This window comes from Lipomyces arxii, assembly GCF_038497795.1.
Source record: "Lipomyces arxii strain Phaff 12-163 unplaced genomic scaffold V1512scaffold_1, whole genome shotgun sequence".
NCBI lineage: Eukaryota > Fungi > Ascomycota > Lipomycetes > Lipomycetales > Lipomycetaceae > Lipomyces > Lipomyces arxii.
The window spans coordinates 27,670-40,115 of NW_027117700.1; the positions used below are offsets into that span (position 1 = coordinate 27,670).

General features: G+C 42.4%; 5 protein-coding genes across 5 annotated transcripts; 1 reads left to right on the plus strand and 4 right to left on the minus strand.

Moving 5' to 3' along the window:
- Positions 1-8: 8 nt before the first annotated feature.
- On the minus strand, positions 9-1,205 carry V1512DRAFT_255646 (uncharacterized protein). The gene has a single exon (XM_066914823.1). The coding sequence runs from the start codon at positions 1,030-1,032 to the stop codon at positions 106-108; it is 927 nt and encodes a 308-aa protein (XP_066773892.1). The 5' UTR covers positions 1,033-1,205; the 3' UTR covers positions 9-105.
- V1512DRAFT_255647 (histidine phosphatase superfamily) lies at positions 1,190-3,146 on the minus strand. Its single transcript, XM_066914824.1, has 2 exons — positions 2,406-3,146; positions 1,190-2,353 (listed from the first exon to the last, which is right to left on the minus strand). Exons 1-2 carry the CDS (start codon positions 3,073-3,075, stop codon positions 1,275-1,277), a joined length of 1,749 nt encoding a protein of 582 aa, XP_066773893.1. The 5' UTR covers positions 3,076-3,146; the 3' UTR covers positions 1,190-1,274.
- A 1,178-nt stretch (positions 3,147-4,324) lies between these two features.
- Positions 4,325-4,510, minus strand: V1512DRAFT_244606 (uncharacterized protein; the record flags this gene model as incomplete). Its single annotated transcript, XM_066914336.1, has 1 exon — positions 4,325-4,510. The coding sequence occupies one exon, from the start codon at positions 4,508-4,510 to the stop codon at positions 4,325-4,327; it is 186 nt and encodes a 61-aa protein (XP_066773894.1).
- A 1,008-nt stretch (positions 4,511-5,518) lies between these two features.
- V1512DRAFT_356 (uncharacterized protein) lies at positions 5,519-6,036 on the minus strand. The gene is made up of 2 exons (XM_066918354.1): positions 5,906-6,036; positions 5,519-5,860 (listed from the first exon to the last, which is right to left on the minus strand). The coding sequence occupies exons 1-2, from the start codon at positions 5,987-5,989 to the stop codon at positions 5,645-5,647; spliced, it is 300 nt and encodes a 99-aa protein (XP_066773895.1). The 5' UTR covers positions 5,990-6,036; the 3' UTR covers positions 5,519-5,644.
- A 79-nt stretch (positions 6,037-6,115) lies between these two features.
- V1512DRAFT_284311 (transcription factor/nuclear export subunit protein 2-domain-containing protein) lies at positions 6,116-12,276 on the plus strand. Its single transcript, XM_066918017.1, has 4 exons — positions 6,116-6,380; positions 6,431-8,412; positions 8,462-9,387; positions 9,430-12,276. The coding sequence occupies exons 1-4, from the start codon at positions 6,178-6,180 to the stop codon at positions 12,130-12,132; spliced, it is 5,814 nt and encodes a 1,937-aa protein (XP_066773896.1). The 5' UTR covers positions 6,116-6,177; the 3' UTR covers positions 12,133-12,276.
- Positions 12,277-12,446: the final 170 nt, after the last annotated feature.

The window sequence follows — 12,446 nt, forward strand, 5'->3', positions numbered from 1 at the left end:
CTCTTCTGGACAAAATGAAATCGAAATGGTTTTTGCTGCTTTCCATTCTCAAATTAGAGTGTAAATAGTCTTATGTAAATCGGGGATGATGACATTAAGCAATGCTCACACACTTTTGTCTTCTTCAGCTCGGGTATCGTCTTCGGGAGTGATGTCGTCATTCTGAATCGTTCTGCGTTTTTTGGCGCTTTCTCTTAAACCTTCCCATTTACTTCGCAGCCGCCCATTGTTGATTTTGAGTTTTTCGTTCTCCGCAACTAGCCTTTCAATCTCATTCTCCAGCTCTCTTGTAATGCGACCTTCTCGCATTTTCACGTCTTGTCTCAGTTTGGCCAAGTTTGTGCGCATGACGTCTCGTTGTCGGCGTACGACGCTTTCACATGCAGCAATCGAACGAGATAGCTTAACGCCAATCACAGATTTGTCCTCATTGTTGCGAAATGGTGATTCAGGTACAACATAAAATGAGTCAAGAGCAGATACGTCCTGCCACTTCTCTCTAAATAACGCTGGTTGTTCTTGTCTGAACGACTCCAGGTCGGCAGCGATTTTAGCGGCAGCTTGGTGCATTTTATTCATACTCGCTTCGAGTGACGCGTTAAATCTAACAAACGCATCGTCTGTATTGGTCGCATATGACACTGATCCGGTCCCATTCGCTCGATGCTTCACAGTTACATATGGACCATCAATATCTGGTACAGGAATACCTCTAGCAGATGCCAGACTGCTGGTTATGCCACTTGTTACCGTAGCTGATCTTGTTGGGCTACTTTGAGACAATGTACATGTAAGCACTTCAGGTTCAGTAACAAGAAGAGATTGTAGTTGCTGAGTGAGAGAAGCGTATTTCAAATGAAGAATGTTTAGCATACGCAGCGCCTCTGAATCTTTTGTAAGCTCCTTTGCGTTGTCAAAATGGATAGATGCTGCATTATAAAGCGCTATTGCATCTTTGGGCCTATTTGACAGCATGGCCTTGTCTGCGTCACTTGCAGCCTTATGCGCCTTGTGCAATAATGCTTCGTCCATTTACCCTTCTTTAAGCTGCCTTACTATCCAACAATTTGCAACTATATGATGACTTGCAGGCAATTTACATAGCTAGGACTTTGCATAGACCGCCAGCTACTTTAACGTATGTACCTCCTGCCATACCCTTACCCGACTTATTTTTACGTAACTCGAATCCATAAGAAATCTAATACTTGACGCTTACAAATAAATACTCAGATTCTCAAAATAATCACTATACTAAACACCATCTATAACCTTTATACCGCAACTGCATTTTCCCAACCAGCGGGCACACCAAAACAAACATTGTCGTAGTCAACTGAGCTAGTGGCCATCTTCAACGCATCAATAAATGTACTCAATGAGCAAAACCCATCTTCATTTGTCGGACACGCGCCAACTCCAGTCAAAGGTAATACCCGGTTGTTTAGCTTAAGACGAACTTGCGTCTCGGCAAACTCGGGACAATCAATGAGTTCAGTATATAATCTGCCACCAAAAGGAGTCATACGCGACGCAACAAACAAACGAGGCTGCAAAAGAGTCGTTGAAGGAAGGTCGCCGAACGGTATACCCAAAGCAGTGAGAATAGAAATAATGACAGTATCATGTGTCATATCCATGTAAAAAAGTTGATCAAGCGGGAAAGTCTCGGGGTTGCTAGTAAGTGTGGTGTTAATAGAACCATACGCCTCCGTCAGCTGACGGCCCTCAAGGCGAGCCAAAACTTCCATCAAATAGCCAACTCCTTCAGCCGAGCCGACTGCAGAACCAAGAGAAGCATCTCCCCAAAATTCAAGCGCGTCACGGTATTCGTATCCATACCACTCTCTTTCGGTGAAAAGCTCACAAAAGCGCGAATAGCCATAAGCCGCGGTTTCATACGCACACAATGCTTGAGCGCTATACATATCCATTTCTGTAAGATTTGCAGTCGGCAAAAGTTTGTTTAATCGCTGTGCAGCATCAGCAAGATAGACCGAAACCCACTCACGGTATATACGAGAACCGATGGTATAAGCTTTTGACTGGGAGTTAGGGCATGAATGATACGACGCGAGAGTATTATTGATCAACGGCGCTTCTTCCATAATAACCATCTTGTAAAGTTCGTCGTTATCAGCAGGAGCATTAGTCTCGCCAGAATATATTCCAAAAAAACCAGCAGCCCAAGCACGAGCAGAAGTCAAAATGCGAGACTGATCAGTGGTTCGAAGAACAGGAATTGGTCGAGCAGTACCGTTGTCAAAGACGTTTAATCTCGGGTGATAAAACATCTCGCCCTTCTCAGTGGCATTAAAAAGCAACCGGCCATGAGTCTCCCAAAACATTGAACCTAATTGATTGTCAATTATAGCTTGCCAACAAACAGCAAAGCAGATTCATACCTGACGTAAACTCAGTAGCGACACCAGAAGAAAGTAAAAGCTCTGATCCCAGAGTCATATTCCATGACGAAATCCAAGACAGCTCCTCGGCAGGCTTCTCGGTCATACCGTAGATTTTCTCGGCGAATTCAACAATCTTATCAACAGCACCACCGGTTGGATAACGTTCAGCGTGCCTGTGAAGTACATGAACTTGCTTAAACCGGCACTGATCGTTTGGAAGTCCGTAAAAACCTTTACCAGCATCTTTAGCAATTCCAGCCCATTGCTTTCCAGAATCATAGTAAGGAGAAAGAGAGCCCCATGACTGCTTCATATTAAAGCCAGATGCAAATGTGACACCCGTAGGAGCAGCCACTGGAGATGCATCCCGAGACGGCTTGGAAGATACCGAAGAAACAAAAAAAAAGATGATAAGAAGCACCACTGCTGGTACAACTAGAATAATAATAAGTTTTTTAAGAGCAGGTTCAGTACCCGCAGCCTTAATGCGACGAAATCTAGTTGGGGTTGTTTCTTGAGGAGCAAGGGTCTCAGCAGCTGCTGCTTCAAGGTCTACCTCAGATTGATCTGTTGTAGATGCCGCAGAAGAATCGAGAGAACGACTAGGCTGGGCCGGTTGCCCGTCGTGTAATAGTGGATCGTAGACAGCGTTGGCGTTAGAGGCCATCGCTTATACCTTAATACTTCGTTGATATTCTGCAAAAGACGAGCAAGCTTATCAATTGATAAAGAACGGCCTAAAAGCTTTTGAGCTCTATCACGACTACTCGATCGAGCACGCATGAACCTAAAACCCAAAAAATGCCCTAGCCCCAGGTGGACAGCAATCCTATACTACAATACCCTCATATTTTGTGAACGACGCGAATTGAAGCAGTCGCTACTCACAATCAAAATACTTTTCACATAAACTGTTATTTTGATATGGTCAGGGCATTTTCCCATGTCACACTTAAAGTTTTCACCATAAACTTGGAGGATCGCGGTTGTCAGGAGCTTCTATCTGTCCAGCAGACAGTTTTGGTGTATAGAAATTGCGCAAAAGCACGAGAGACTACAGCACAACTCAGTAAATATAAATATAAATATAAAATCCATAAATTAAACATGCAAAGTTTACGTTTTAGTTTATCAACATTTTACGTAATACTATATTTTCTATTCCAAAAAAATAATAATTCAAGTAATTATTCAAGTAATTATTCGTTTTATTCGTGTATTTTGATTTTCTAATATATAATTTAATATATCAAAGAAAACATAAATTTTTCTGAAAATTATATTCAAATAAATAGCTGCCCTGATTTTCTACAAGCCAGCTAGAGATTTTTATTCCTGTTGGTATTATTCATTCTAGAAGTATGCAATTGGAAATCAAAAATTGGACACAACATCTACCCAAACTTGGCCGACTCTTGAAGCCAGGCGCCGGGCAGATTCATTTAATTGAGTTTTCGCCACTAAACATGACTTGAAAATGATACAGAAGTATCCGGGACTTTAGTGCCAGCTGTACTGTATTTCTACAGCGAAAGGCATGCATTGCGCCGAAGCAGGTCTTTAAGTCAAAGACAACTAGATTTTTCCAGTAATTTTTGGCGACAGGTCGGACGATAAGAACATGGCTAGAATAGTTAGTTGCCTTCTTACTCTTACAAAAGTTATTTGAAGATTATCTCATTGATAATCCGCCGGTTGACAGAGCATTTATCCAAATTTTTTTGGCTCGATAACTTGATTCCAATGGAAAGCCATACGAAGCTGTTCGATATGTAATTGCAACTCGAGACCCTTCTCCGCCTTGATTTAAAAACAAGTTTCTTACCGTATATCTTGGTTGATGCATTTCACCTTTGGGTTCGTTAAATTTACTTCATTAATTTGTTAGGATTTGATGGAGTCATTAATTTTTGTTATCATAACGTCGTTTCTAGAAAACTTGGAATATTTGGGAACCAGTAATCGACCACTCCTTTGTCTACTTTTCCAAACAAAAATGCTTGTTCTAGCACACTGGCAGATGTGTCGCCGGACAGAATTTCTGCAATGGCCCTGTAATCTTCCTCAAGCTTGCAAAACACACAAGCTCCCATACTGGCCATTGCTTCGGCAATCTACCAGTATTTACCAAATAAGTCTAAAACAGCACAACTCCGTCGCTGTCCTGCCTGTGCTTCTGGTTCGGGACACAGTCTCAAAAATACACTAAGCGCTAGACTGACAGCGTAAGGGATTACAAGTAAAGACGCAATGTCCTTCTCGGTCTTAATTATGTCAAGAATATCAAATACCGCTTGTACCGAAGTGGGAGCAACTGAATCAGGCAGAAGGCTTTGGTTTGTGCGATGCGACAAGATAACGGCAACACAATTCACTAGCCTCGCCAATGACTGGTCTTTCAATGACTCTGACAATGCTACATTCCATCCTTGCGCCTAAGATCCTTTAGGTCTATATAACTCAATGGTCAAGTCTAAACCCTTGCAGGCTTCTGCCATTTTTGCTAATGCGGTACTACCTTCAACCACTGCTAAGCCGACATCCATAGAGTTCGAATATACTGGTTTTCCATTCACACATGCACCCATTCTATTGAGGCATCATAAACAATACCATGGCATCTGTAGAGGCGCACTTTCACTGTCCCTGTCTTCGCGAAGAAATACCCAAGTCATGAGCCTAGTGAAATACAACTGCCAAATCTTTAGCGCCGTTATTCAATCTTTCAGGTCCTTCAGAATGCAGTTATAGCAATGCAACAACTCGGACAAAAGTCAGTTCATCTTTTTCTAACCCCGCATACAGCAATGCCTGGATTTTGCGATGTGTTTGAGCGGCAAAACTACGCGGCTCCAAACTGCGCAAGAAAACTGACGCACGCGAATGTCGGCAAGTTGCAAGAACAATGCTGTAAAGTAACACTGTCGAGTGTTCACCGTTAAGTACTGCTGTTTGAACATTGCTTCGTCGACGATAGGCAGCATGCTATTTATATACTGAAAATAAATATTAATTAAGCCATTGCGCTCCACTTCGGAAGAAAATTCAAAACCGTGTAAAGAGTTCAGGTATATAAGCAAATGCGCATTAATTGTGGAATATGTCGTCACACTTCGTCGATGAGTGGGATCATCAATCTCTTTTGTGACTCAAAGCCAACCATGTCATCATCTGATTCACTAGGATCTACCAAATCAGAAGCTGGATTAAGCTTGCTTATGAAATTTCGTAGTCTATCATTCCCTGGTAACGTTATAATGCTCTATTGGTCGAGCAGCTGTTCTGCTTCTTGGGCTTCGCGGTGGTAACTTCACGGAATTATCACAATCCGCAGTATCAGATAATCTATTGGAGTTTCTCACTGCTTCAATTTGTAAACTGCATGGAATTCCGCCTCTTAGGCATTTAGAACAAATCGATTCTGTAGATTTTGTCGATGCCTGACATCGTCGCTGAATTCGATTAGATTGCGTGGTGTCCAATAAGAGAAGACTTACTCGTCTCTTCTTGCATTGCTCACAGGCTTTATACGCTCTCTTTCTCTTTCGATATCCACCATCATTAGCCGGAAAGACAAACATGTTAAAAATAAATCACCTCTCAAGTCGGCACTCAATGTACTTCGTACTGTCCCCACATATTTTATGACAATCACGTGACATATATAACCTTATTATTACAGTTTTTGAGTTACAAGCGGCTTGGTGCAAAAGAATCTACCACAACTGAACACACGCTCTTACTCAAGCAAAAGCGTGGTATAGATGACATGCAAACTCCAGTTCAGCATTCTCAAGTTAGCGATGTTCGAGATTTGCCAGCATTTTCTGTCTCTCCGCCGTCAGTAGCTGCCAGCAGAACGTCTTATACACCTGCTAGCGGTGACAAAATGGCAGACGCTCTTGGCTTGAGTTGGCTCGTATTAGACGATTCGATTGCATTAGAAATATTGAACAATGAATATCAGGGATTGTACGCTGCATTTTTACGTTGAGTAGTCAAAAATACTGAGACTTGTTTAGAATCAATCGGACTAAAACTATTATTGATGATTCGGATACAGACTCGCTCTATATTTTATTTTTGGAATTGATCCAATCATCTTTGAATGGGAAATTTACTTCAGATACAGTAGCAAATGCGTCAAATTCGATTTTAAGCGCGCAGATATCTGGCTCATACGATTTGCAGTCAGTGCTAGTGGACACTTTGGCCAACTTTGACTATTCGCAAAGCCTAGGCTCCATAATTCAGTCACTTCACATTGACAAGACAATGTTAAAGCTAAGAATGGATCCAAAGGCTGTGGTATCACTCAATTTGGAGTCTAGTACGTTTCCCAAGCTAGTCATTAAAACAGTCACAAATGAATTATTTAAGCAAAAGCGCTTCAATCTCCTTAGAGAAGAATCAGAAGGTTTCGCAAAGTTCATAGTTGAAATTCATGCTGCTAGCTACTATCCAAATAATATGTCTATGGTAGGTAGAACTAGTCAGAATCTCGTGTCAATCATTGGTTATTTTGATCTTGATCCAAATCGAGGGCTAGATATATTTTTAGATTTATTTGCGGCCAACATTGTTGCAAACTGTATGTTTTTCATTGCGTTGCTGAAGTCAATGTCTTGGTGGCCACAAAAACTAGCGTCAATTGCTTCATTAGATGATCTAAGACAAGGTGGAGGAAATTCTGTGGCGGCTTCTTTACTTGGTTACAAGCTCCAGTCATACACAAGAGAGAATACTCCAGTTCCGGAAAATCTAATAATGCTGATTGCTGTGCTTGTGAAAGAAGGATTTGTATCTTTATTTGATATATATCCTCACTTTTCTCCGTCAGATGAGGACATGTTGGAACAAAAGGATAAATGGAAAAAGGATTTAGAGGAGTCTGCCTTTATGGCAACTGCCTCCGCATTAGCGCTAGCAGCCCCTTTGCAAGATGACTTGACACCACAAGGCACCACAAACAAGGTAAACGAGAGCCACCCAGAACAAACACAAGAATCAACAAAAAATCCAGCACAGTTACAAAAATCCCAGTTAGTATCATCTCTGTTAGCTGTTGGTGCTTTATGGCCTGCTGTTTTGTTACTGACTAAATTTCCGTTTTTGCCGTTGGCTTTTCCCGATGTTGCTGATATCATAAACTTGCTTATGCACCACATCATAGCACCATTTTACGACAGTGTCAGACCATTTACGCCAATATTCACAAACACTTTAGATGATATGAAAATGTTTCCACAGGAGCATGCGCGCCAAATCCAACTAGTTCCTCAGAAGCCCATGTCCATTAGACGTGTCCTCAATCCGCTTCGGAAATCAGATAGGGCAGACGCAATATATCGATTTTTTTATGACACATGGAAGAGTGGATTGGAACAAGCAATCAACTTTGATGAGTTCTTACAGTGGTCGGAAGTACTTCTCAAATTTTCTGGATCACAACTAAGCCGAGATAAAGTGTTATTTATAAAGCTCTGCCGTCTTGTGAATCGCTTGCTAGACTTGCAAGAACATTCCGATATTCTGCTGCAATACTTTCGAACGTACTTATTACCCCCTGTTTCGTTGGTAGAGCCAAACCCTAGTGTCATGCATGAAATATTTAGAATTCTTTCTCATTTCGATTATCCGGTACGATGCTCCATTTACGGCGAGTGGTATACTGTTTTACTCAAAAACCAGCCGGAATTGCGAGTAGCAGCTGGAAAAGCGGAAAAAGAAACGAAGAATATATTGAAACGACTTTCAAAAACTAATGTCAACGAAATGATGAGGCAACTGTCCCGAGTTTCTATTTCCAATCCAGTAACTAGTCTGGTTGCTCTTGTGAGTCAGGTTGAAAGCTATGATAATTTGAGCGATTTGGTCGTAACTTCTGCACGTTACTTTACCGAAACTGGATGGGATGCTTTGCCATTCGTCATATTGATGCAACTTGCTAGTGGTCGTGGAACTTTACAGGGTGACGGTGTCACAGAACGAAAATGGCTACAATGTGAGACTTGAAATTATCGAAGAGAAAATTTGGGCTAACTTCTTGACAGCATTGGCAGCGTTTACGGCTAAACTATGCAAAGAGTATGTTCAGATGAGTCCGACACCGTTATTGCAATACTTGCAACGTCAGCTCCACAAGTCAGACTCTTCGGATATTTTATTGCTACAGGAACTACTGGAACAGATGGCTGGCATCATTCCTCTAACAAATCTGACAGATCAGCAGTTGGAGGGATTAGCGGCCGGTAGAATTTTGAAGTCGGAAGTTTTGATTTCTATAGGTGACCGACGTCATTTATCTGAATCTTCAGCTAAAAGATTATTAAAGAGCTTACTCGATCATAATCTTGTCTCTGAGCTTTTTGTTTTGCTTGCACAGCAGTATAAGACATCGATATTCAATATTCCAGAGTACATGGCACATACAAAGATATTGAGTACACGGTATGATGATCTTGGTGTTATTTTATTGCAATACATTGAGTTTCTCAATACTTTTCTGCTGCATGACAAATCATCTATTGGGACCACTAAAATTATGTTTGAGGATTATGTCCTGGACATACCTAGTCTCTGCAACGACTTTGGTATAGATCCAGTTGTGGCCTTCTACTTATGGCGAGAGAAGCTCGGATTGAATATGGTAGAGTTTGATGAGCGCAGGGCGCAAGAAAGAATGCAGAAGCGCGAAGAAGCAAGACAAGAGGAATTAGCTAGTGTTAAGGATAATAATGATGTGGTCATGTCCGAAACTGAGCAACTAGTGAAATTGGAGGATGATGCCACTATTGTCGGCCAGATTTTGGACGAAACAAAGGCTAATGCTGAAGCAACAAAAAAGGAGAACAGTGTGACGATGCATGCAAAAAGTTTGAGTGTGGGGGAACTTAAAACGGAAAGTTTGGATTCCAAACGTACTGAGTTTGCAGATCTTGACATTGAGCAGGTGCTAGATTTTGAACAAGACGACGGGGTAAGTTAATAGTTGAAGTGAAAATGTCGGCTAATAGAGAAGGAAATTTGGCATCCACTCTTGGTGAACATAATGGATAAGCTTAGTCTGCCAATGGTGCCTGATCTATGGGAATATGTCTCAACGGGTTTGTTTGTCACATTTTGGCAGTTGTCACTCAGTGACATCCAGATGACTTTGCCACGCTACTCGTCTGAGCTTGGACGTCTTCGCGAAGCAATCAGAGTTGCTTCCGATGTTGAAAAGTCAGAACGCAATTTGAGTGCTATTCGGATAAAACAGGGGGAGAAAAGCAAACAGCTACAAACAATGTCGAAACTTAATGTTGAAAATCGCGAACAAGTAACACATTTCAAGAAAACTTTAAATAGACTCAGAAAAGAAAAGGATTACTGGCTGAAATCTAAGTTGATGGATGCTATTGCACAGAGTACGGATAAGGCTATACGGTCTTCGCTTCCAGTTGAGCGTTGCAAGCAAATGGATTATTTTATTTCTGAATGTCTTCTTTCGCGTGCTCTTTTTTCGCCTGTGGACGCTGTTTTTTGCGCAAAATTTGTTAAAGTCCTGCACACTTTAAACACGCCACATTGGTCTACTTTACTTTGTTTCGAGCGGCTGTTTGTTCGCTCGCTCGAAGCTACAGTTGATGCCTGCACACCCACGGAAGCAGATAATTTTGGGAGGTTTTTACATGAGCTGCTATTGGATATTTTTCGTTGGCACGGCAGTATTCAAGCTTACGAGCGTGACTGTCTTGGTCGAAAGGAAGATGGTGCAAATGTCATATTTCTGTCAGGTTTTTGCCGCTATGTTGGCCCCAGTGGTATTTCACCTCCGGTTGCCATATCTCCTAATGGCGATCTAGACGCGGAAGCAAAATCATGCCACTTACTCACTTACACGGAATATAAAATGATTGTGTGGAAATGGCATAGAGCGTTGACAGGAGCGCTGATCAAGTGCTTAGAGAGTCGCGAATACATGCATCGACGCAATGCTATCGTCGTTCTTAAAAACTTAACGAAAGTGTTCCCAAAAGTAACTACAATGGGAAAAAATATATTGTCTTCTGTTGAGGAATTGTCTAAGAATGAAGAGCGAGAGGATTTGAAGCTAGCAGCAACTACTCTAGTTGGTATACTGCGACGAGAATCAACAGGCTGGATTGATGGGCCTACATTCCGAGCTACAGAGACACAACTTAAACAGATCCGAGATGATAAGGAAGCTCTGCAAAAAACTGAAGTGGAAAAGAAACAGGCTGAAGAAAGGCTGGCCAAACAGCAGGCAGAAGCCGTCAAAAGGGCTGCTTTAGTGAAAGCTGAGGAGGCAAAGAAGGATATAAAAAAACTCGAAACAGTACAGAAAGATCAGTTTGCAGATAAAAGCTCTAGTGTTCAACAAAGTTCATCGGCGGAATTAAAGCCTGTATCGCAGTCTGCAGTCCGGTCGAGTTCACAAGCCGATGCACAGGATTTAGGGCAGCCTGCTAAACAACCATCAACTGTCTCGTCATTTGCTACTCGCATGGGAATGACACCTCCAGCTCCGGTCCATTCTCGGAACGTTGATAATGGCAAGCAGTATCAACCTACAGTTGTGTCTACTGCTAGTGCGAAGCCTCCTTCAAGACCTCCTCTGTCTGCTAATGGAGATCGTATTTCTTCTTGGGACGTCCCGCGTGGGCCGCGTTCTATGAATGGTAATGATGTATCAGCTCCTAATCCGAATGATATCCCATTACGGGCACGGTCAGATTCTCTGTCTTCAAGGAGTCGTACAGACAATATGTTGCCACAGCCGGTGCAATCACGATCGGCACCTAACTCAGGGCCAATACGCCAGCCTCTGCCTCCTCAAACGGTTGCTATGAATCGCACGGAAACGAGGGGTAGGTATTCGAACGGATATTACGACCAATCGGTTCAACAATTTTCCATTCGGAACGCTAGTAGTTCACGCGATACTAGGCAAATTGTTTCGAAAGAAGGAAATGTTGTAGGACAGAACTCGGTTGCTACTGCGTCTAGAGTGTCTACACCAGTTTCGTCTCAGGCTAGTGGTGGCGAGTCATTGCCTGATCCGCGCATCAGACAGCATGAACTGTCAGCCACTGCGTCGCCTTTTATTCCTCAGGCAACTATTGCGATTGATTCGCGTATTCAGTCTGAGCAGAAGTCCGATGAACGAGAGCGAGAACGAGAACGAGAGAGTGATAGACCGCGCGACTTGGAACGCAAGCACGATCGTGATAGAGATCGAGAGAAAACGAGAGATGACATGGACGTTGGTGAGAAGGATGGTTCATCAGTGAAGGGCGATTCCTCGCATAGGCATCGCAGACCTCGTGAAGGCGGTGAGCATCGTAAAGATCACCGAATTCATAGACATAGGTCAAAAGAGTCGGATGAAAGAGATAGAGATAAGGATAAAGATCGCGATCGTTCGTCGCGATATGATAAAGACCGGGAATCGCGTCATCGTGACAAAGACAGAGAACGAGGTCATGACAGAGAGCGAGAAAAAGATCGCGAGAAAGACCGTGAAAGACGACGTCGTGATCGAGAAGAACGAGACAGACAGCGAGACAAAGATAGAAGTGGGGAAGGAAATGAAAAATCAAGTGCCCACGAGCCTCGTCCTGACCGCGAAGATGATCGCAGGAGGAAGCACGACAGACCAGATGATGGAGGTACTGCTGAGAACCAGTTGGAAGAGAAGAGAAGACGGACTGAAAGCTAGAAGAATTATTCATGAAGTACTTTGATAGCTAGTTAAGTTTGTTTCCATTAATGGATTATGTAGTATACGAAATTGAAGTCAGCGTTAAGATTTGGCTCTGCATACGAACTACGAGGCATATTTAAATTGTTTACAGTAATTCAGTACTAATAACTATTGCTTTTATCTGTAGAACACATTAATGGTAAAAGTTCTGGTGAGGACCGTTCAAAAATAGGATCTAGCATTGACTGTGCCTTCATATACATTGACGGCATTCTTTATCTCCGTTTGTGTAAGTAAACACCATCCACATACTAGACCATCAAGTGAAA